This window comes from Hydra viridissima, unplaced genomic scaffold (genome assembly GCF_058129835.1).
Source record: "Hydra viridissima isolate aposymbiotic clone 2 unplaced genomic scaffold, HvirCarnegie_v1 scaffold_6, whole genome shotgun sequence".
Taxonomy (NCBI): Eukaryota; Metazoa; Cnidaria; class Hydrozoa; order Anthoathecata; family Hydridae; genus Hydra; species Hydra viridissima.
This window is the reverse complement of record NW_028324305.1, coordinates 3,940,863-3,965,871: the sequence shown is the minus strand read 5'-3', so window position 1 is coordinate 3,965,871 and position 25,009 is coordinate 3,940,863. Positions and strand designations below refer to the sequence as shown.

At 29.5% G+C, this 25,009-nt stretch overlaps 3 protein-coding genes across 3 annotated transcripts; 2 read left to right on the top strand and 1 right to left on the bottom strand.

Moving 5' to 3' along the window:
- Nucleotides 1–1,993: 1,993 nt before the first annotated feature.
- LOC145190313 (cytochrome P450 20A1-like) lies at nucleotides 1,994–8,416 on the bottom strand. The gene is made up of 12 exons (XM_090091755.1): nucleotides 8,016–8,416; nucleotides 7,806–7,861; nucleotides 7,486–7,655; nucleotides 7,144–7,289; nucleotides 6,796–6,966; nucleotides 6,603–6,681; nucleotides 6,274–6,401; nucleotides 5,947–6,001; nucleotides 5,716–5,833; nucleotides 2,673–2,784; nucleotides 2,482–2,546; nucleotides 1,994–2,383 (listed from the first exon to the last, which is right to left on the bottom strand). Exons 1-12 carry the CDS (start codon nucleotides 8,109–8,111, stop codon nucleotides 2,125–2,127), a joined length of 1,455 nt encoding a protein of 484 aa, XP_089947881.1. The 5' UTR covers nucleotides 8,112–8,416; the 3' UTR covers nucleotides 1,994–2,124.
- A 7,983-nt stretch (nucleotides 8,417–16,399) lies between these two features.
- LOC149886705 (uncharacterized) lies at nucleotides 16,400–19,681 on the top strand. The gene is made up of 2 exons (XM_090091416.1): nucleotides 16,400–18,167; nucleotides 18,306–19,681. Exons 1-2 carry the CDS (start codon nucleotides 16,721–16,723, stop codon nucleotides 19,679–19,681), a joined length of 2,823 nt encoding a protein of 940 aa, XP_089947542.1. The 5' UTR covers nucleotides 16,400–16,720.
- Nucleotides 19,682–22,656: 2,975 nt separating this feature from the next.
- LOC149886704 (zinc finger BED domain-containing protein 4-like) lies at nucleotides 22,657–23,414 on the top strand. The gene is made up of 2 exons (XM_090091415.1): nucleotides 22,657–22,954; nucleotides 23,017–23,414. Exons 1-2 carry the CDS (start codon nucleotides 22,657–22,659, stop codon nucleotides 23,412–23,414), a joined length of 696 nt encoding a protein of 231 aa, XP_089947541.1.
- The last annotated feature ends 1,595 nt before the right edge of the window (nucleotides 23,415–25,009 follow it).

The window sequence follows — 25,009 nt, the reverse complement described above, 5'->3', positions numbered from 1 at the left end:
TCATGATGATAATAACAATACTTTTTTTATGCTTTGTAAACAAAATCAAACTTTAAATTATATTTAATCGTTAAAAATCTGTGAAAAGTTGATAACTCAATCATTTTAGTCATAAGGCTATTAATTTATGTCGTATGACTAATTAACTGTCGGCAAATATGTTAATTGCTTTCATTCGCGACAAAGTTGTCACCATCAGCTCTTCAGATTAAAATTAAAAAAAAAATTCAATATCCTCTAAATTTAATAAAAAGCAATATTTTCAGTTAGCTAAGTCTTAAATTTAATAAATAAATTTTATTTTTCTTCACAGCTTTTCTATTAAAAATGTAAAATATTTCTTTGTTCAAACATAGTGACAATTTTGGCACATACTGTACATACATACATGCATACATACATACATACATACATACATACATACATACATACATACATACATACATACATACATACATACATACATACATACATACATACATACATACATACATACATACATACATACATACATACATACATACATACATACATACATACATACATACATACATACATACATACATACATACATACATACATACATATATATATATATATATATATATATATATATATATATATATATATATATATATTAGCTAACTAGTATTTGGTATAATTTTGATAAAACAGCCTGTAAAATATACAAACGCAGGACTCAGCTAGCTTTAGTGAGTCATCTAGCATGATTTACATTACCTGTTTCGCTACACTCTAGAAATTGAAAAAGCTGATTTGAATCATATCCTACCTGCAAAACAGGTTAAACGTGATAAACATTTTTTTAGAAACCCCAATCTGTAATGAGATCTTTAAGAACTTCATCAAGAATATTAACAACCTTTCCATAAATGGGAAAAAGTCAACATTTAGGATGTCTTTTGGATTGAATATAATTGATCTTGCAATGAAACCAAATGATGTTGCAGGTCTTATCTTTTGCCCACCATCAACGTTTGAAAAATAGATTCTATATGTAAGTACATTCGTGTACAATTAAGAAATCAGCGATTCAAGTGATCTTCCCAACTGCTCTTCAACCTTAATATGCTATTGTTCATACCGGTATCTCAATATGCTATTGTTCATACCGGTATTGCTATTTGCTCCATCACATACAATTGCTTGAAAAGTGTCTACAGACAGTTAGCTTTTCGGAACATCATGATTAACATATTTGTTTTCTGGAAAGGAAACTGTAATACAGTGCTCCTTTTTTATACTTCTGTGGGGCTTTTTTATCCTGTTTTTAATCAAATTAAACAAGCGTCAGTTTCTTTGTCTCATCACTATGCAAATTAATCTCTTGTTCTCTTTTCGAAACTTCATTTGTCTCTTTCTTTTACTTGGTTAGCAATAACTTATTCGTGATCACGTGGTCCAGACAAATAGTTATCATCGTGCAATGATTCGACAGTCGTAAAACAACATCATTTTGAGCTGACAGTAAAATTCAAATTAAAGTTGGAAGAAGTAAGTGAAGTTTTTTTTTACATTTCTTTTACAAATCATAAATAGAGACCCCCAAACTTTCTCACAATGTTTTAAAAAAAAAATCAACGCACGCTAACATAAAGTTACATTATTCCTTATCGATGTGTCATACTTGTGTTTTGACATTTATTATTAATTAAAAATCAAATCATGAGACTCACGAACCATTTAACATAGTTACTGTGAATTTGTAACTGAAATGACGTTTGAAAATTAGTTTGAACAATTTATTTTTTTCAGGTTAAAAATCGATTTAATAAAGGTGGAGCCACGTTTTTTGAAGAAGAGTTACTTATTGAAGGATTACTAATTTGATTAGGAAAATTTCGTTTAGAATTATCTACAGCTGCACTTGCTATGTCATTTATTACGTCATATGCAGCAGTAAGCAGGTACTGTTTCTGAACAGTCGTTAAAAGCATCCGACTATCTTGTATAAAGTAGAAACAAGAATTCATACTGATAGTAAGAGTATATTTCAGAGGTTATTTAATACATTTGAGAACTTTTCATCAACAATGAACGTTAATCTTCCCAATTGAAAAAAGGACTTTCGAATTATCATTCCATAAAATAGTAAGCGCTAAACTAAATGTCTTTCCGTGGCGAAACGTTAATCCAAATTTCATCTGCTGGTATTGTAGATAAATTATGATGCATTCGTACAGTTTGACCTTCAACTAAAGAAACATGAAAGTTCTTGACAATATAAAACAAATAGGTTAAAGCTTCAGCATAAGAAAATCGATATCCCGGGCATTTTCTCTTTCCAGCAAATCCAAATGGCTGAAAGGCTAGAGAAGAGCGGCCTTTCATTTGTTCCTGACTGAAACGATCAGGATCAAATCTAAATAAGAATATTAAGAATAATGAAAAAGACAACAAAAATGAATTGAAATAAAGACGAGAAGAGAAGTTTGGACAATAAGATTAATTGTAAAACACCTTTCAGGCTCGGGCCAAATTGTTCCGTCCATCAGAACAGCACCCAGAGCTAACATGATTGGCGTCTAAAACAAAACAAAAACAATACCAAAATATTTTAAAATCCAAGACCTTTGAAACTTCTCATCATTATTATCAATAAAGAATGATATAACTGTTAGTTTGGCAGAGCTTATCAACAATATTTAAACCTTTTTAGGTATAAGGTATCCACCGACTATAATATCATAATCAGAATATCTAGCTGTATATGTAGCTATGGCAGTTACTCTCATTGTTTCGTCAATAACTTGCTTTGTGTAGCTGCAAAAGATAAAACATATCTAAGGTTTTTTAACTAAGTTTTCCCATCAAACAGAAAAGGGCTAAGAATGTTATGAGGAATATTATAGAGATTATATGAATTAATAGATATTATATGAAACAATATACAAAAAATGAAAATATAATTTAACATATACTTAAAAGATTTATACTACTAAAGATATTCTATTGGTTCCCACTAGTTTTTTTAACTTTCACTTTGGAAATTATTGTAATGTTTTAAATAATTGGGAAGAGGATGTTTTGTTTAACCGGAATCTAAGTTTTGTTTTTTTGTTCAAATTAGTTTATGTTGATTATCAGGTCATTAAAATGGAATATTAAATTGAGAAAACTGACCCTTTTGGGTACCCCCAGTGGAAACATAGACCTCAAAAATACACATAGTTCTAGTTGTCCAGTTAAGTTCAATAAAAAGAAATCAAACCAACTTTTGCATGAAAAATTCTGTCAAATCACAAGAAACTGTTAGAAAAAATCAAATGTTATCATACTTTTATAGAGCAGAAAGAAGTGTTAAGCCCCAGTAAACAAGTTACACCACACATAAAACAAAATCATCATCCACTTAAAACAATGTTGTTAAGTTAACAAAACTAAACGGTCAACAAAAAAGTCTATATTCAACATAACACCTAATAGACAGCATTAATTTTTTTTGCCTAAAGACCAACCCATTCAAATATATGGCAGGGAACTGCTGCTACAGCTGCCATACTCTCCTAATATGGCACTAACAAAGAATTACATATCATTTGATCTCTTTCAAATGCGATGCTTAGAGTTTCATTCAATACTGATGCAGAATGATCAGTTTATTTGGATGACATTTTTGTGTCGAAAAAAAGTAATTTCTACTAATGAGAAAATGAAAATTTTGTTGAAAATTAGGAAGAATAGATTATTGCCTATTAGTTGTTAATTATTATTGAAAAATAAACACTTTAAAATAGTTTTAAAAATGGTGGGACTTAATTGCCAACATAACACACACACACATATATATATATATATATATATATATATATATATATATACACTACCGTGCAAAAGTCTCCGCTCATGTGTAATATTTGCAAGGAACAGTAAATGCAATACATTTTAGGATGATTTTAAATATATAAAAAGAAAAAAATGTTAATATAAAAAGTTGATGAGGCCAAAGCATAATTTTGCATACTTTTTCCTTTTCTTTTTGTTTCAAATAATTTTGTTTACCTTTGTTTTGTTGAGTTCTGCTGCTAAAAACATGGCAGAAATTTTTCTATATGAATAACCTTTTTCACGTAAAATACATATAAAGTTCTTCAGTATTCTTTATTAAATTTAAAACTGCACAAAAGTTTTAACCAAAATATTTTTTGTAAGCTTAGGTTTGACAGTAGCATGATACTTTCCGGCATGGTAAGGATGTTTTCAGTAATTTTAATTGGTTGCTTTTAATAGACTTATGTTTATATTTATACTTGAAAATGGCATTAGTGTGCGCATTTAATGTCTTGAATTTAATAAAGAATTTGAGAAATGGTGAAAGTAAAGAAAGAATATTGTGAAGAACTTCGTGGCAAAATATGTATTTTACGTGAAGAAGGTTATTCATATAGAAAAATTGCTTCCAGGTTAAAAATATGCGAATCAGGTTTGAGATATGCTCTACAACGATTGCATGATATTGGTTCCAACAGTGACAGATCACGTTCTGGAAGACCAAGAGTTACATCACGGCAAGAAGATACGTTTATTGTTGTGTCCAGCAAAAGAAATAGAAAAATTCCAGCCACAATTTTAACAGCAGAACTCAACAAAACAAGGGTAAAGCCAGTATCAACTGATACTGTAAAAAGAAGACTAAGATCAGTCAACTTAATTGGACGCATTGCTGCACGTAAACCTTTGTTGAGGGCAGTAAATAAGAAGAAAAGATTGGAATGGGCAAAAATGCATAAAAATTGGGGATTAGAAGATTGAAAGAAAGTTCTATGGACAGACGAGAGTAGGTTCGAACTTTTTGGTACCCGACGTCGCGTGCATGTTAGGCATTTACCTAATGAAAGAGTGCTTCCTCAATGTATACAAAGTACTGTAAAACATGGAGGTGGTAATATTATGCTTTGGGGATGTTTTGGCAATAGGTTAACTGGAGATTTAGTTAAAATCACATCTACCATGGATAAACACATGTACCATAATATTTTGGATAAGCACGCGATTCCATCTGGTATTCGTATAATTGGGAAAGGATTCATCATGCAGCAGGACAACGATCCAAAACATGCATCTGGATTATGCAAAAATTATTTGAAACTAAAAGAAAGGGGAAAAGTTTGCAAAATTATGACTTGGCCTCCTCAATCACCAGATCTATCACCCATCGAAAAGTTGTGGGATGAACTGGATCGGAAGATCAGAGAAGCAGGTGAAACATCTTTTATTAATCAGCAAATGCTATGGGAACGTTTGCAAAAAGCTTGGAATGAAATAACAGAGGAAACCATGAATAAATTATTAGCCCGAATGCCAAGATTATGTGCTGCTGTTATACGCTCCAAGGGGTCTCATATTGATGAAAATAAAATTTAACATTTACAACTTTGTATATTAACATTTTCTTGATTTTATATTTTAAAATCATCCTAAAATGTATTGTATTTACTGTCTAATTCATTGTTTAATAAACAATTAAAAATAAACGCAATTTTCTTGCAAACTTTTGTTACTTTATTGAAATATTACAAATGAGCAGAGACTTTTGCACGGTAGTGTATATATATATATATAGACTTACAAACATGAAACATCAAGGCTACCATAATTTCATTTGAAAGACATAAAAAAATATATTACAATACAAATAAATATTATGATAAAAGATTTTGGGAACATTTCTAAAAGAACAAAAAGAATCATTACACAAATTTATCAAGTGTTTCCATCTTTAGGTCATTTTCTGTAAATGCCCTCAACTCATTGTATACTTTTGATTCAACTTCAGGGTGCTTACACAAAAAGTATACCAGCCATGTAAGTACTGAAATAAACAAAAAGGGAAACATCTGAGGGATTGTGGTAACTATAAAGCAGGGAATATTGTAAACAATTTGTATTAACAAACTTATTAATCTAGGAAATAAAGTTCCCTACAGCTCCCAGTTGTATGATGACCAGCAACAAAGTATGTAATGACCATATCCAAAATCTAAAATGCATCATGAAACTTTCAAAAACAAGAAACCATAAGTTTTCATTTCATAATGCTATTGTCTGCTAGTGAATTTGGATCTTAATTGAATTCAAACTTGTGTTCAACAGTCATTAAAACCTTTAGTAGATGGGCCCCTTAGACTGCATATTTAAGATTGAAGTGACAACTATTTTTTTACATCTGCTTAAGTACTTTTTTAAGAAAAATAATTTTATTTTTAGAAAAAAAACTAAATTAAAAAAATGTATTCTTTTATCAGAAGTTACCTGTTCATCATTTGTGTATACAGTATCCTCCGTCAACATTACATCAAGAAAGTTAGTATATGTTTTAACCTTAAGTGCTCTACGATGATTTATGACACTTCTCACTTTATCTTTAAAACTGTCAAGAGCTATACAGAAACTTTATGTCACACACTTTTAATAAAAATGTATTACATAAACTGCCACTTTAATAGCTAAATAAGAATTTTTCCTTAATTCATTAATTAATTACTCATTGAAAATTTTAACTCAGTTAAATATCAAACTTTTAGTGAAATATCAAACAACTATCTAAGTATGTTAAACTAAATCACGCTTAAGAAAAAGACCTGCTTCGAAATCTTTTTCTCTTTTGCTACCAGCTTCTGGAAAATCCCCTCTCAAACGAGTTTCCATTTCATCCAAACACTAGATACCAAAACTTTCATAGAAAGATACAAAACAAACTTTGTGTGCTATTTATGCATCATTTGTGACAAACATTAAAAGCTTTGAATAGTTATTAAAGTGATATTAACTTACCAAATTCTTCAAGTTTTGTATCTCAATTATTTCTTTGTTTGTCTTGAAATAATCAGGACCAAAAGATGTTTTAACAATTGATTTGAATGCAATTGTTATCATATGCTGGTTTAGGGGAATGTGGACATTTTTATCGATTGTGGACCATTTAGTGCAAAGCTCCTGGCCAATCTATGAAGAAAAAAAAACATTGTAAACTAATTTTAAATATAAAATTTGAATAAAAAAAGATTTTGAGTAATAAATCAATCTAACCTCATGAGGTTTCTGAAAGAATAAAGTACCATTTTAAACATGTCTATATTAAATTGTATCTCCTTTTTAAATGAGTGAAAAATTAAATAGTACTTGTTTAAAGTCTTCAAAATAACCTTCAATTGCAGAATAGCTGTAATGACGGTCATTTATCTGCCTCAGTTTTTTACCTCTTGCTTGATTGGCATACTGGACACTTTCATTACCAATTAATGGACGAAATAGTCCAAACTGATTCACTAAAAAAATTGTTTAAAAAAATTACAACATGAACCTTGAGTTATCAATATACTTGCTGAATATAAATGGCTTTGTGTTATTAGCTGTTAATAATATAAACAATTAATAATGCACAATCAATTATAAAAACAAAATTGACATACTTTTGCAATATTAATTGTAATATACTAACAACAATAATACTAATGATAAAACCTGGTCGATCAAACAGTGTTATAACATCTTTCCACAGAGTCGGGCATGCAAGACTAACAACCAACTCTTTACCCCAATAAAAACTGAAAATTGGCCCAAATATTTTGTGGTTTTCAATTAGAAATTTATGAATTCCTCCTTCTTGTGTTAAAGAACCAAGATTCCCCAATCTAATTAGACAAGATAAAGTTTTACAACTTGAGACTCTACTAAATAAAAGTATAATTTAGCATGATAAGAAAAAGTACCAAATGCATTAATAATCAGCAATCTATTTTGCTTTCATTTGGGTAATTTGGTAAACCATAGTAATTACTTACACAGAATCCGTTGGCTTTAAACCAGGGCATGTTAGGGTGCTAGTATTTCCATCATTCTAAACAAATTGCTGATAAATAAAAACATAGAAAAAAATTGTTTTAAAAATTAAAAAATAATATAAATGCAACTGAATAGATAACAACATATGCACATACACAAGTACACACATGCTCACGTGTATTGTTTGAAGGAATTCCAAAACTACTTACCCACCATAAGTAGAGCAATGTTACAATTAGTACCAGAATTCCAGAAATAGCAAATGCCACATAATCAGTTCCAACATTTGTTATCAAATCTCTCATGACGATCCAAATTTAAGTACGTGGAAGATTATAAACAGAACTTGTGGATTCTAAACAGAATTTGTAAAATGAATTTCGAAGATTTTTTAATGAACTTTTTTAGGCCTTGGTATTCAACAAAAATGCATTTGCTATTGCTGATTTTTTTACTATGGAGTTGAAAAATTAAAAGTTAAGTTTTCTTGTCTTAAATTAAACCTTAAACTTTTTTTTTTTCATTTGTAGTAGCCCGGCCGGCCTATTTAGTTTTATTTTCGGAATTAAAACCCTTATAGCACGTGTTCGTCACGATCCAGTGTTGCGTAAAAAAGTTAGTAGTAGGCACTTCAGTCACGTGACAAATTCCGTAGACAAAATTTGCGAAGTTTTTTATATATAGGGTAATTCCGCATCAAATCACCCAAAATTTAGAAAATTTTGAACCATGGGTCCTCAAATTTTTTAAAAATTTCTTTGGCTGTTGCATCTTAAAAAGAAAAGTTAACACATAAAATTTCAGCTAAAAATGTTGAGCGGTTGACAAGATACTGCAATTTTAATATTGACCTGGTTTCCCAAAAAGACCCGGTTTTCATAACATTCTGAAAAAACATTTTTCTTAAAAAAATAAGAAATAAAAATGGCAAAAATATGAAAATAAACATATATAATGTTTTTTTGATGCTGAATTCAATAAAAGTACTTAAAATGCTCAAATATAAAAGGAACATGCTTAAAAGTTAATAAAACAACTAGTTTCTATAAACCAACTTTGGGGCCCAATATCTCAAAACACCCCTGTCAAATTTTTTTTTTTTTTGCTGTTAACATTTTCAACTGCTTATAATCTTACTAGGCACAAAAAATCTAACTGGAAAAACAACTGAAACTTATGGAACTTTAATTTCAATGATTTATTACTTTTTGAAGAAATTATTTTAAAAAACATGCAAATAGAATTCTGTAAAATATTATATTTAGTTTATAGACTCCTTAAAAAAAAAAAAAAAGAATTTTGTTACATTTAAGGAAGTCTTAATTATATGATAACTTAGTTATTTGATCTTAACAACTGAAAAAAACATCCTGTTTTGTTTTTATATAAAAACTGAATAAGTGTGATATTGATGTGCATTTGTTTTTAAAATTTTGACAACTATATTTTGTAAAAGTTTATAATAACTAGTTTATAAAAAGTTCAGTTATAAAACAATATTTATTGGTAAATTTTATTTAAATTTTACCAAATTAACAATTTTATATATATATATTTCATATATATATATATATATATATATATATATATATATATATATATATATATATATATATATATATATATATATATATATATATATATGCAGATTGTATATATATATAAATATATCTATAAAGAAAATAACCAATATCTATCAGTGTAAAAAAATATACAACAGAGGGATTCTGAAAAGGTTTGAATTATTTCTTTATCAAAAAATTTTCCAATCTGTCTAAATTACATATATTCACTGATGGTTGCGCAGGACAGTACAAAAATTGTAAAAGCTTTTGCAATCTATGTAAATTTGACCTTAGAAAGTGAATTTGACCTTAAAGTTGAATGGAACTTTTTTGCCACGTCCCATGAAAAGTCACCATGCAATGGGATTGGTGGTACTGTAAAAAGGTTAACAGCACAAAAAAGTTTAAAACGACCATAAAAAACCAAATTCTCACATCAGAAGCTATGTATGAATTTTGTATTGAGAAAATCAAGGTTGTTAACTTCATTTACATAAAGGGATTGGACTTACAATTGCAACATGAAGAGCAAAAAGAAAGATACACTGGTGTAACAACTCTACCTGGTACTGGTAGCTTTCATCAATTTATGATCTTGGAGATAACAGGGTTGGGGCAAAGAGGTGTAGTACGGACATTAAATATTCAATAATCCACAATCTTAAAAAGAAACAAGATATATTTCAACTTGATACTGTTGTTTTAGGTTGTTATGTAGCGGTAGTCTGTGTATTAATGGATCAGCATTGTAACTAAATCCAACCAAGAAGAAGTTGATGCTAAAGTTAAATTTCTTCACCCAAATGGTCCATCAATCTGTTTTAACTGGCCTGAAAGAGACGACTACTGTTTTATTCCCAACACCAACATATTGAAAAAACTATCTGTTCCACAAGCTTGCTCTAGTTCCGGTAGAAACTATGTGTTTGAAAATGCTGAAATAGAGGAAGTACAAGTAAAATGGGAACAATATTGTAAACTATTACAAACACAGTCAAAATAACTTACATCTTCGATACTTTTAAAAATCTTGTATATTTAAGTGACTGTTTAAATTACGACTAACTTATTTTTATTTTACTTACAAATAATTTTTGGGAATTTCTTGAAATAATAGATCTTTGAAATTAAAGTTCCATAAGTTTCAGTTGTTTTTCCAGTTAGATTTTTTGTGCCTAGTAAGATTATAAGCAGTTGAAAATGTTAACAGCAAAAAAAAAAAAAATTTGACAGGGGTGTTTTGAGATATTGGGCCCCAAAGTTGGTTTATAGAAACTAGTTGTTTTATTAACTTTTAAGCATGTTCCTTTTATATTTGAGCATTTTAAGTACTTTTATTGAATTCAGCATCAAAAAAACATTATATATGTTTATTTTCATATTTTTGCCATTTTTATTTCTTATTTTTTTAAGAAAAATGTTTTTTCAGAATGTTATGAAAACCGGGTCATTTTGGGAAACCAGGTCAATATTAAAATTGCAGTATCTTGTCAACCGCTCAACATTTTTAGCTGAAATTTTGCATGTAATATTTTTTTATAATAAGGAATAATGTGTCAAAATATAACACAAAAGGAAGACACATGGTTCAATGGACTGGGTGATTTGATGTGGAATTACCCTATAAAGAAGACTTTTTCAGATTAAATTTAGACCGATTTTTTTAATCTATTATGCCATGGTAAAACGTTTTACGAAAAGTAAAATGATTAATCTTTCATAAAATATCTGCTAGAATTTTCAATATCAGTTTATCTGGCTGTAGGAGCGGTTTCAATTAAGTATTTGTAATTATTTTAGCTTAAAGTTATTTTATTTGCGTTCTAGCATCCTTTAAAATAATATATAACTATTTTTCTTTGTTTTCTTTTTTTTTTTTTGGTTTTGTGATGAATAAGTTGGTCTAAAATAACTTTAAAAAAACTAAGTTTTTGCTAATATTCGGGTATTCAGCTTAATTTTTAAATCTAAGTTAAAACTAGAGCATCCCGCCATCGTACTCGGCGGGAATCTCGTACGAGATTTACGAGATTTACGATAGCGATGCATCGGTTTTTACGCAAAAGTGCGTAATTGGATTACTTTCCATCGTAAAAATACGCGACCGATGGTCAAAATAAAGTACGGTAATTTATCGGAAAAACCTTTACGAGGTTTCTCGAGGCACGATGTAATTCGATGATTTATCACGAGATTTCACTGTAAATACGAAGTATTTCTAATAATACGAGGTATTTGATTAAATTGCGATGGTAATCTATAAAAAGTGTAAATTAACTGTAAAAACCGATTTAGATTTTCGCAAATTCCCTCCGCAATTAAACATTCCATCGGAAATTAATTGGAAATTAATTTCCGAATGACGAAAAACTAGTAAAGCTGTAAAAGCTGTAATTTGATTAAAGTTTTTATATTTAGTTCCTACAAACCTTCTAGGGATAGCACATTTACTTACTTTGATGTTAAAAAGTTACTTTTAAACAAATATTACTTTACATAACTTAGATTAAATGATCAAATATATTTACATTTAAAAGTAATTCATTTTTTAAAAAGTAGCATAGTAAAATAATATATTACATGTAAAAATTACTTACATAAAGTTAATTTTAAAAATGCGTAACTTTTACTTGTTAAAGTAATTTATTACTACAAGTAAAAGTAATTAACATAAAAAATGTTATTTACTTTTTCTTTGTCTATGTAAATCAATTTAAAAGTAAGTCATGTGAAAGTAATTTACTTTAAAAAGTAATTTAGATTTTACCTATACAAATACTTTACATCGAAATGTAATTTACTTTTTATATGTAAAAGTAAATTGTTTTTGAAAGTAACCTTACGTAAATATAATCAGTCGATAAAACAAAAGTTAAAAAGCAATAAAATAAATTTTTAAAAATTAAACAGTAAAAACGGTTTGAGGAAAAAAGCTGATACAATAATAAAATGATACTATACTAAAGCATACTAAAGTATATAAAAGAACTATTTCGGAATTTTTTCCAGAGTGATTTTTTCCTGATGCCGTTTGAATTCCATACGTTCTGGACATTTTCGAAAAGATAATTCCTCCAGCCTAAGAGTAGTAAAATGTTCCCATGCTCGGCCATGAGTTGAATTTTTTTTTTAAACGGGTTGGCTCTAAGAATGGCTTTCATAGTAAATAAGATACTGTTCCTGCGCTAGGAATGGTTTTAATTGCCAATATGAGCATGGTCCGGAGTCGATTATTGATGTTTTTAAGGTGGGCACGGAAGAAATAGTTAGATTGATCAATCAATCAATCAACATGGTTGTAACTCAGTTGGGGAAAGTTCTAGAGCATTTAATGACGTTGTAGATTTAATAGTTTTAATAGTTTTTACCAGTGAAAACCAAAGAATTATAAACATGTGTTTGCAGTTATTTATGACGGTTTTTAAAGGATATTTTAGGAAAAGTATAGAGTATAAATGAAGGAGAAAATTTGTAAAAGAGAGTTTTAGTTAGGAGAGAGAAGACTATTGCCATTTATTGATTTGTTGGTTGCGAGAAAAAACTACAATGGTTGTTCAACTCATTTGGGATTACTTCACCATTGATGAGGATTCTATTGAATGGATTGACACAAAGAGTGGTAAGAGGAAGAATTATGATGCCAAATGTATTCTGTGTCCAGGCATCAGAAAATCACTCAAATGCACCCATGGAAGCACTACTGGAATCAGAGGACATTTAGAGTAAGTATTTAAAATAATACATCGCATTTTGTTAAGAAACAGATATTTCGTAAATGTAGTTATAGCTATAATAACGAGTTTTCGCTGTAAATAACTTATAGTTTTAAAATATACTGTGGTTAAAGAAGGAAGGCCAATAGTTGTAGACTGAAGTTTTGTAGAAGTGCAGTATTATACTAAACGAATAATTAGTTCATTTTATTAAAATTACCAAAACAAACCGTAAAACCGAAATTTTACTGTAATTATGGGTAATTCACGTTTTACAGTAAAATCGGATTTATAGCGCCATCTGTAAATAACTGTAATTTCCAATGTTTAACCTTTTATTTTTAATTCTTTTTTTTTGCAGATCTCAGCATCCAAAACAATTTGCTGAGATGGAGGCTAAAACTTGTGCCTTGAGCAAGATACTGGAAGCTGATAAGGAGGAAGCAAGGAAACAAAAAGAAATATCAGGTCTAAGAAGAGGGTTCTTTCCCCCCATGAAGGAGACCCAATCTTCGTCTAAGTCTCAGCCAAAATCTAAGGCAGAATCTCAGAAAAAATTGCAAGCACAAAGTCAAATCGGAGATTATATTGATGCACCAAAATGGTCCTTACATAGTGATAATCAGCAAGAATTCGATGCAGTTCTCACACTTTCATTTGTCCTATCAAACATTCCTTTAAAAATGGTTGAATCTCCAGGGATCCAAATGCTCCTAAACTATTTGTGTCCTAAAGCAACCATTAAAAGCTCGACAACATTAGCAAAGTACAAACTTCCAATGCTTTACAAAAACATAGAAAAGCATGTGCAGGAGCAACTTGATGAAGACGTTCCTAATTCAAAAATTGTTGCTTTCACAAGTGATGGTTGGACAGCCAGAAACAATGATCCTTATGAATCCCTTACAGTCCATTATTGTAACAAGGATTTTGAGTTGAAAAAGCTCACTTTGGATTGCCAGAACTTTATTGGCAGAAAAACTGGTATCAAACTTGCACAAGGATTGGACAATATGATTAACAAATTCCCCATCCTTGCTGGGGACACTCTTAAAAGAGTGTGTGTGACAGATGGTGCTAGTAACATGAAGAGTGCTGCTACGCAATCAAGACTTGTTGATCAACACATGCTTTGTGTGGACCACATCATGAACCTCTGTTTACAGGTAAATATTTACAATTAAAAAAGCGAAATTTACGTTAAATCTGTTTTACAGCAAAATATCAGATTTCTTTTCTTTTTTTAATTGCTTTTGCAGTAAAAACTTTGGGTTTACAGTTAAATATCGGATTTTATAATTACCAATAAATATTGGAATTACAATAAACCATCGTATTTACAATAAAATTTTTTAAAAGATTTTAATTTTTTTTCCAGTCTGCTGTTAAAAACACACAAATGGTTGATGAAGTAATTAGCAAATGCAAGAAACTGGCTCAAAGAACACATCAGAGTACAATTGATTGGCAGGAAATCAAACTTGCATGTTCTGAAGAAGGAATAGTTGCAAACAAATTAATCCAACCAGCTGCTACAAGATGGAACTCAAACCAAATGATGATGAAATCAATTTTAACCCTTAGACCTGGTTTGAGACATGTTCAGGAAAACAGTCTCAATGCAATCCTCACAGAACTCATCCCAACACCAGACGAATTTGAATTAATTGAGGCAATTGAACCTTTTTTTGCCAAGTGCAAACATAACAGTGAAATGTGGGCATCCGACACACAAACAACAATTGATAAAATTCAACATGATGTTCTGTGTTTGCATCAGTATTGTGCCAATGAAGTGAAAAAAGGACATTGGGTTTCATCAGTTCTTGTTCCTCTTTTGAAAAACTTCCAATCAGAATTAGAAACTCGCCTACCAGAAAAAGGCATAAACTATAAATATTACAACTATGGAAACTTTTTCAACCCATCTAAAAGAGGTGTTGGTGTCAAACTTATCACAAAAGACACAGACAAATTGTTAGAAATGACAAATTTTTTGGTGGAAAATCATCCAACAACACTTGAATTCTATGCTGCCCGTGAAGCCGAGATGACAGTGAAAAATAGTGAAACTTTGGATAAAGCTGAAATTGATGAATTGTTTGACATCATTCAGGAGCAAGAATTGTTGAAAACTTCACAATCAAAGCTGAAATGTCCCCCACTGGAAACTGAAATAATTAAATACATGGACTTGCCAGCACAAAGTTATAATGTGAATTCCTTACAATGGTGGAAGGATCATGAAAAGGAATTTCCATTGCTGTCAGCTGTTGCAAGAGACCATCTGTGTATACCAGTAACATCAGCTTCATCAGAAAGGATGTTTTCTACAGGTGGAAATATTATAAGTGCCAAACGGGAGTGTATTAAACCAGAAACACTAAAAATGTTAGTTTTTATTAAAGAGAATTATTCACAGGTCAAAGCAAATATTAAGTACTGGGTCAAAAATTGTAATGATGAGCCTGGTGCTCCACCAACAACAGTTGAAATACCTGAACCCACTGAAACTCAGGCTGAAACACAGTTACCATCAACCCCAAGAGCATCATCACAAGAACCTGAAGCTGGAGGTTCTGGGTTAAAAAAATCTACTTTCACACAAGCCAAAAAAACGCCTCACACTCAGACTACTTCATGTCCAACAGCCAGAAAAAAGTTAAAAGTTTTAAACCCTCAATTAAGAAGAAATCCATCATTTCATGTATATGATGCGTCAAGTAAACTAATAGATGTACCAGATGAAATATATGACAGCCACAGTGGTGAAAACTCATCATCTGAATCAACATCTGAATTAATTATTTGATAAATTTTTGTAATTTTGTAATATATAAATTAAATGAAAAAAGAAAATATTCCGATGTGTTTACAATGGTTTGTGATGATTTGCGAAATGTAAATAAAATGTAAAAAAAAAAAAAAAAAATTTTTTATTTTCTGATATTTTACGATGATTTGTGGTGGTTTGCAAAGTTTTGCTGTAATTTTGCGAAAACCTCGTAATTATAGATAAATACATCGGAAATATCACAATATTACTAGTTTACACTGTAAATACGATTTATTGTGAAATTACGCGAAAATATCGTACGATGATGATGCGTAAATCTCGAAATATATCGGAGAGTGCGTGAAATTCTCCGCATCGGCCTCGGACTACATCGCACCTCCGATGTGATACCGTTCCTCACAATCGTATCACATCGGAGTCACCTTTGTAAACTATTTCTCGCATCGGGATTTACGCATTTACGCAATTTCCGATGGCGGGATGCTCTAGTTAAAACCTGCTAAATCCCGTCCTCTTCTTCCTTTCAGTCCGTCTTAATATTGTTTCAAAAAATTATTACGGTAACTAATTTGCAAAAACAATATCACAATTTAATTGTATAATACAGTATTTGTATAAAATTAGCCTTATCATAATGAATAATAAAGAATTATATGATTGGTATCTATGCTTGAGTGATAAATCTTTGAAAATGGTTTGCTCGAATTTCAGAAGCCGATTCTCCAATTTGTTTTCAGTAACTGAAAATAATTTGAGCTTGTACAACAAAATTAAAATTGTTGTAGATAAATTTAAATCGTTAAAAAAAAAACAATAAAAGAAGAGATATATATAAGCTGATGCTCTTTAAACCGCCTATTTCGGAAATTAGTTGTGAATTATTCATATCAAGTGAAAAAAATAAAACGAAGGGTAAAAAAAGAAAGTTGAACCAACAAACCTCGAAAAACTGTTTTAAAAAATTGAAACTTGCTTCATCTGGTTGTATAAATAAGTTCAAATCTGCTAATGTTCGTATTAGTAATATGAAAAAAAAATTTACATCTAACGACCCTAGAAGGACATATAAACTATTACATGCAAGTAATAAAGCAAAGATTCATCAATTAAAAAAGAAACAAAATAAGGAAATAAAAGAATTAAAAGATTTTTATAATAAAGTTATTAAAAATCTTAATAAAAGAGTTAAATTTTTGTTAGTTAAGCTTGAAAAAAGTGACAATAAAGTTGCACTCCTTCATGAGAAAAAGAGAATTACATGCAAAAAATTGTATTATGTAAAAAAGAAGTTTAGCATGGTAGTAAATAAACATGAAAATTTGTCTTCTAACAGTTTAAATAATCCTGAAAACAATACAGACTCTCCTAACACTAGAGTATTAAGCAAAGAAAATAAAGATTTTAATTTAAGTTCTCTTCTCCATGATCGCAGAATAACAACATTTCAAAACGGAAGGTATTCTAATGATATAAGAGAAGTTATTATGGAGTTAGTTTCTTTGAATGTCAGCATGAACAAAGTTAATGAGGTTATCACAATTGTTTTAAAAAAACTAGCAAAGATAGATATAGAGAAGCTTCCCTCAATTGGTACAAAATCTCGATTTATGACTGAGGCTTTAGCACTTGCTCAACTTCAAGTTGCAGAAGAAATGATAAACACTGTAGAAATTAATTCGGGCAATTGTCTTCACAGTGACGGTACCACTAAACATCATAGACATTTTCAAAATTTCCAAGTTACTACCACAAATGGAAGCACTTTATCTTTTGGATTATGTGAAATGGCTGGCACTGATGTAGATTGTACTATTAATGCGTTAACCAAAACATTAGATGATATATGTGACATTTTAGAAAGTAGCAGCAAGGAAAACAATTTTTCTAACCTTGTATGTTCTTTTAAAACTACCATGTCTGATCTTGGGCCAGTTAATCCACTGTTTAATTTAAAGCTTAAAGATATGAGGAAAAAGTTACTGCCTAAAGTTATAAAGAACTGGGAAGGTTTAAAAAAAGGCGAGCAAGCAGATTTCATTGAAATGTCTAATTTTTTTTGTAAATTGCATTTATTATCTAACTTTGCAACAGAAACTGATAAAACGATTAACTCATTCAAAAAGTTAGTTTTAAGTACTAGTTATGAAAATATTTTTGCATTCAATACTGCTGAATCAGGTGCCACTAGATTAGTAAGAACTGCATGTAAAGCTTTTCATGTAAGGGGAAATGATGAAGCTGGAGTTGCTGGGTATTTTAATGCATTTCTTGCTGGTAAAGGACAAAGTAAGTGTATGCTTGCACCCTTTGTTGGTAACAGATTTAATATATTGTATTATAATGCTGCAGCTTTGTATTTTCATTCAAAAGATATTTTAGAGTTTCTTCAAAATTGGCCAAATCAAAATAATCTTTTACTTGCAGTTAAAGAAGATATTAGCAACAAATTATATTTAGCAGAAGTGCGGGCTCTTGGAATAGTTGATAAAATAATTACAGGTCCACTTTGGCGGATAATTGAATCACAAAAGAGTATTCTTGATATGAATCCATTTTTGTTGACCCTAAAAATGAAACTTTCAGATTGGTGTAAAAATGCATCATCGATTATGATCTCGAAAACACCTATATTCAGTCCAAGTGATGTTAATATTCATAAAGATATTTTGTATGATAAATTATTTGAAGAGACTAATGACACTGATTTAAATATTTTAACACAGCAGACATTAGAAGTAATTTGTCATTCTTTGTTAGTTGTTCTGGAAAGACAATCTGCTGATCAACTTCCTGGAGGTAAATATTGGCATCCTTCTGATAATGTAAGTAAGGCTGCAGAGAATGTTCCAACAACAAACAAAGCATCAGAAAGTGACTTTGCGGTATTGGATCTTTTAATTCGTACAAAGCCAAATGCCAAAATACAAACTATACAAGCTTATACTATGTGGTATAAAAACAAAACACTAGACTGGTTGGATAAAAAGACTTTAGGTGAGCGTGACTCATTGCTAAAAAAAGCTTCAACAAACTTTAATAAAATGAAAGATAAATACAAACAATGTCATTTAGAATTAAAGTTTGAAATGAGTGAAAGGTTGTCTGAAAAGCATAAAGCTAAAAAAACAGCTGAAGACAAAGCCTTCTTAAAAAAAGCTAAATCGGTTAATGAGTTGTTAAAATTGAGGACAAAGGTGTGGTTGACCTCAAAAGAAGCAGATGATGAATATGTTTTGTTAGTTGACACATTTAAAAGCAAAAAAATATTAAGAGCACAGTTGGATTTTTATAGGTATGTTATGGAAGTTAAATGTGAACCTAAATATTTTTACAAAACTAAAATGCATGGTAGTAAGCGAATAGACTTAACAAACTATGAGTTGTTCAGTAATTTACAATCAGTTATTAGAACAAGGACTTTTCCAGAGCCCATTGAGAGAAGAGTTATTCTTATTGAAAGAAAAGAACGAGATATTTTGATTGCAAAAGAGAAAGAAGAGTTAAGTGAAAAATTAAAGAATGCAAGACTGTCTCAATTAGCAAATCAACAAAAAACAAACATCTTGGCTGTCATTCTAAATGATGTTAATTATCTTGTTGGGAAATTTATTCAACATAAAATAATGAAAATCGACACTAAAAAATACTTTTGGTGTACAGTTGAAGTTCTTCGAGTAAACAAGTCAAATCCTAACTTAAAAAAAACTTTGTTTGATGTGGTCTATGAGACTGAGGAAAATCAAGTATGGACTTTTCCATTGCTTGTTGACCTTGAAAAAGGAAAGGTTACAGTTTTGTAAAAAGCCTATTTTACAATTTATTTGAAATAATTACTAGTTATATATACTATTAGTAATATTTTATTAGAAATATATTACATATATTATAAATTATATATTATTATTATAAATTAGTCGTATATATTAATCTATAATATTTATATTTATAACATTTATAGTTGTTATAACGTATCGTATATAGTTATTATATATCATTAGTAATATTATATTATAAATATATTATAAATTATATAATATTATTATAAATTAGTCGTATATATTAATCTATATTATTTATATTGTTTAAATATATATATATATATATATATATGTATATATATTTATATATACATATATATATATGTATATATATATTTATATGTACATATATATATATTTAGATATATATATATCATATATGTAAAGATATATATTATTTATATTGATCTATAATATTTATAATATCGTATCTATAATATTTAAGAAAATTTAAAATTGGGCAACCTTATGTTTTATTTTTTCAAATTTAATGTTGTAATAGAGTTATGACTATATTAATGTGTAATGTGTCTATGACATATATTGTCTATGTATATATTTTTCTGCTATATATATTTTGGTAATTCTGCAGTTAAGCGGCCTAAAATAATTTTACATTTTTGCTTTTAAAAAATACGGTGGAGAGTAAAGAAATGCGTTTAAATAGATTAATAGTATGCACGCATGAGTGATTTTAAAAACGAAATAAACTTTTGAAGTTGATAAAATAAAAATAGTGCAGCGCGCTTGATTTTAAATTACTATATCATATATTTATTATAACATACAAAATTATCATGCAAAACTTGTTTTAAATCTCAGCGTAAAATGCGGCAACAGTTCGGTACATACGAAGATTTGTTCACTTCCCATCTTCACGAATATATGTGGCGTCAACAGTTTAAAGATGTCCCTATATTCTCAACATTTTTTTCTTGCGTGTCCGGTCAGTATCATCTGTAATTGTTAAACTAAACGGCTATTTTCATAGCCGCATATCTTTTAAAAACACATCAGCATGAACAGTTATTATGTTAACCTATATAAAAGGTTATATAAAAAGTACACAGTTCCGAAATTAAAAAAAAAAAGTAAGTAAAAAACTACTTTGAAACTTATCTAATTTGCTTTTAATAAATAGCCAATGACGTTTTTAGTCTCCGCGAACGAGAGCGCAAAAAGGAAAAATGTAAAATCATTTTAGGCCGCTTAACTGCAGATTTACCATATTACGAGATCATAAAATGGACTGAAGTGCCTATTAGTAGTTAAAAAAGTTAACAAATAGTATACTAAAAATTTAGTGTACAGTTTACCGTATAGTATACCGTATAGTATACCGTAAAGTATACTGTAAAGTATAACGCAAACTAAACTTTTTGCTTATTGATTTTTTTGTTTACTATTATTATTATTTATTTCAAATCAGAGAAATCTATAGAATAAACAATCTTAAACCGTATACTGTAACCGGGGATCCCTAATGTATAGTTAAAAAGAGTTCGTTAGGGAATTGTTATGTTACGCAAGCGCAGTAATGTTAAAAAGCGTTCGTTAGGGAATTAAATTAGACGTTAAAAAAAGTTTCATCGTTTCATTTGGCTACGTAAATAGTTTATACTATCACAAAAAGTTTAGCTTACGTTACATATATATATATATATATATATATATATATATATATATATATATATATATATATATATATATATATATATATATATATATATATATGTAAATATGTAACGTAAGCTAAACTTTTTACTTATTGATTTTATTATGATTATTATTATTACTATTATTATTATCATTATTACTATTATTATTATTATTATTATTATTATTTCAGATCAGAGAAATCCATAAAATAAACAATCTTAAATCTTAAAATGGTGGAGAGCAGCACAAACAGCCTGCTATAAAAATGTAACAACTTAACAAATTAAAGTTTTTACTAGGTAAATCTAAGAAAAAAAAGTTTAATTAAAAAAAATATATATCTTAATCCTACTGAGCACGTCACGAAATATAAACATTTTATTCACGTATTTTATTCGTGTTTCCGTCCAAAGTCTTTTTGAACGTTTTTTGAACTTCTTAAAACACGTTGCAAATATCACGTAGAATTTGACACATTTTTTAAACGTGTTTAAAACAGTGGTTCCCAACCGGTGGTCCATGGACCCCAGGGGGTCCATGTAAACTTTTGAAAAAGACCACAGGGTAAATGTAAATTCAAAATAAATTTGAGTTATTGAATTTTAATTTTGAAATTTTTCTCTGTTTTAAAGAAACAAATAAATCTTAAATTCAAAATGTAATTCATGCTAGACAACACATGTTGCACAAAATCTGTGTAAGCCAATTCGACGTTAACCGTCTATGACTTGCGGACCACAATGAAACAATAAATACTTTATATTATTCTTACATCCAATGATATATTAAAAATAACTAGATGTCTAACTTCCACGTATTTTTTGAAGCAAAAATCGGCCATTATGGGGGGCAAATTTAACAAATCAAAAGCTTCGTATTTGTTTTGTTTTGATAAATAGCGTAAAGATTTTGCCCCCCATAATGGCCAATTTTTGCTTCACTTTTTCTTATACCGATTTACGGCAGTTAGACATCTAGTTATTCTTAATATATCATTGCTTACATCTGTAAATTTTAACGCAGTGGCTACGGGTACGCCAAGTGAATGAAAAAAGTTAGAGGTACTGTTGCGTTAAAAAAGTTAGTCGTTAAAAAAGTTAACAAATAGTTCTGCACATGCGTTACGCATGCGCAGTATGGTCAAAGGAGTGTTCGTTAGGGAATGAAATTAGACGTTAAAAAAGTTGCATTGTTTCATTAGGGTATGTAAAATAATAAAAATTAGTGTATACTTTATATTAAAAATGGCTGTCCATGTTTACTCAGTTGCTGAAATTATTTTATACTTTATGTTAAAAATGGCTGTCCATGTTTACTCAGTTGCTGAATTCATAAGCTTTACTACTGATATATGGACCAGTAGTTCAAATGAAAGCTTCATTAGCCTGACAGGTCACTGTTTAGACAATACATTTAATCAGAAAACTGTTGTACTTAGAGTAGCTCCTTTTCCTGAGAGGCATACAGCAGCAAATATTGCTGAATTGATTGAAGATATTATGGCTGAATTTAAAATATCACCTTCAAAAATTCATTTAATAGCTAGAGATAATGGTACAAATATTGTTAAGGCTATTAAAGATAGCCCATATGATAGTATGGCTTGTTTTTACACACACTGCAACTAGTAATTATTGAGTGTATTTTTGAACAAACAGTTGTCAAGAATGTCATTGCAAACTGGCATTCAATTGTTGGGTATTTTAGCCATTCTCCCCAAGCCTGCCCTAAACTTAAAGCTCTTCAAGAAGCAAAGAATGTTCCTAAGCACAAACTTATTCAAAATGTTCCAACAAGGTGGAATAGTACCTGTCATATGTTAGAACTAATTTATGATCAAAGGAAACCTCTAACCAAATATGCACTTGAAAATGGTAAGCTTCCTTTATTAAATGCAAACAAATGGATGATTATTGGACAGTTTTGTGTTTTGCTAAAAGATTTCCACAAAACAAGAGTTCGCTTGAGTGAAAGAAATTCTATTGTCTCAGATATTATACCACAGATACAGTTTTTGAAACATTTCAATAATAAACCTTTAATTGATGACAACTAATTCAATGGAGAATAGTTTCAAACAATATACTGATAACTATAACATCATCTTGTCAATATTTCTTGATCCCAGATTCAAATTAAAAATGTTCAAAAATGAAAACACCTTTTCAGCTGCTAAAAAAAGTACTGAGAACATAACCATTCAGCTTATTAAAACCCATGAAAATATAAAAAACATCAAAGTTACTGAAAATGATCGGTCTGCAGCTTGTGACATTGAAAATATTGACTCAGAACATGAAAATAATGGTACAGTACTAATGGAATAGAAAGATATAGTAGAAATGGGTTTTGACAATTGCTTTGAAGAACATGTAGGATTTAATTCTAAACAAATCAGTCAACCACAAACTTTAATTTCAAATGAAACTTTATTAAACAAAGTTCAACACTACTCAAATGAAGACCTTATTGACAAAGAAAGCAATCTTTTGTTGTGGTTGAAATCACAGAAAACCAAAATGCGACTATTAGCAAAGCTTGCTTTAAAGTATTTAAGCTGCCCACCGTCTTCTGTGAAGAGTGAAAGACATTTTAGTATAGGTGGAAATGTATATACTGCAAAGAGATATAGCTTAACAGGAGCTCATGGTGAAATGTTAATATTTCTGAACTATAATATGAGAATTTAAAAATATTTGATTTTGTATATATTACTATAGTTAGTATAGTATAATTCTTTTAGAAGTGAGTATCTATGTTCTATTTTTTCATGAAATATAATTTATTTAGGAGTTTAAAAGCTTTGATACTATGAGGAGGTCAAATGAAAAAAAAAATGTCATGAAAATTGTATAACTTTGTAGAATTAGAAAATTACAGGGAAAAAAAATTTGGAAAAAATAATTGCAACTCTCTTTGAGAGCTTTTGCTCAAAAATAAAAAAAGAATGCCTCCCAATGCCTTAATCAAAATTTCAAAGCATATTCTGTTGTGGATTTGAGGGTTGCGCAAATTGAAGAGTATCGTTAGCCAGGGTAACTTAGGTCAGTTTTGGCAGTTTTTCTTAAACATCTCTGAATCTTATTAATTTTTTACAGTTTTCTCTTGTGGTAATAACATTATAGGTCTTGGCTATAGGCCTCTATATTTATTTTTTTAATTTTTTTATTACATATTACCCCAGGTTTCTATCATGTTTGATCAATAATACCCCTGCTATGGGGTAACATTGGTCACTTTTTGGAGTTTTAAAAAATCATCAGTCCTTAAACACTTAGAGAAACATGAAAAGAACATTAAAATGGACAAAAAATTTTGCAACTAGCTCCCTGTTATTGTGCAAAAGTCATTAAAAGTCATTTTCTAGTAGGTCATAATCGTTATCTGAGGATGATGACACTTGTTTAACTCTTGCCCTTTTCTTGTTATTCTTGGTGTTACTGTTATTCTTGGTGTTATTGTTATTCTTTGATGTGGTAGGAGTTGTGTTATTCACCAGATCTTGCGGTGTTATCGCTTTGCCAGATGTGATCTTTCTCCCTCTGGTGCGATTTGTTTTCCCATCCTGTCCACAATGTTTCACTAATAGACCTATATCTTCATTGAATACTTCCTTAACAGTACTACCGGTACCTCCTCCAATGTCTTTGT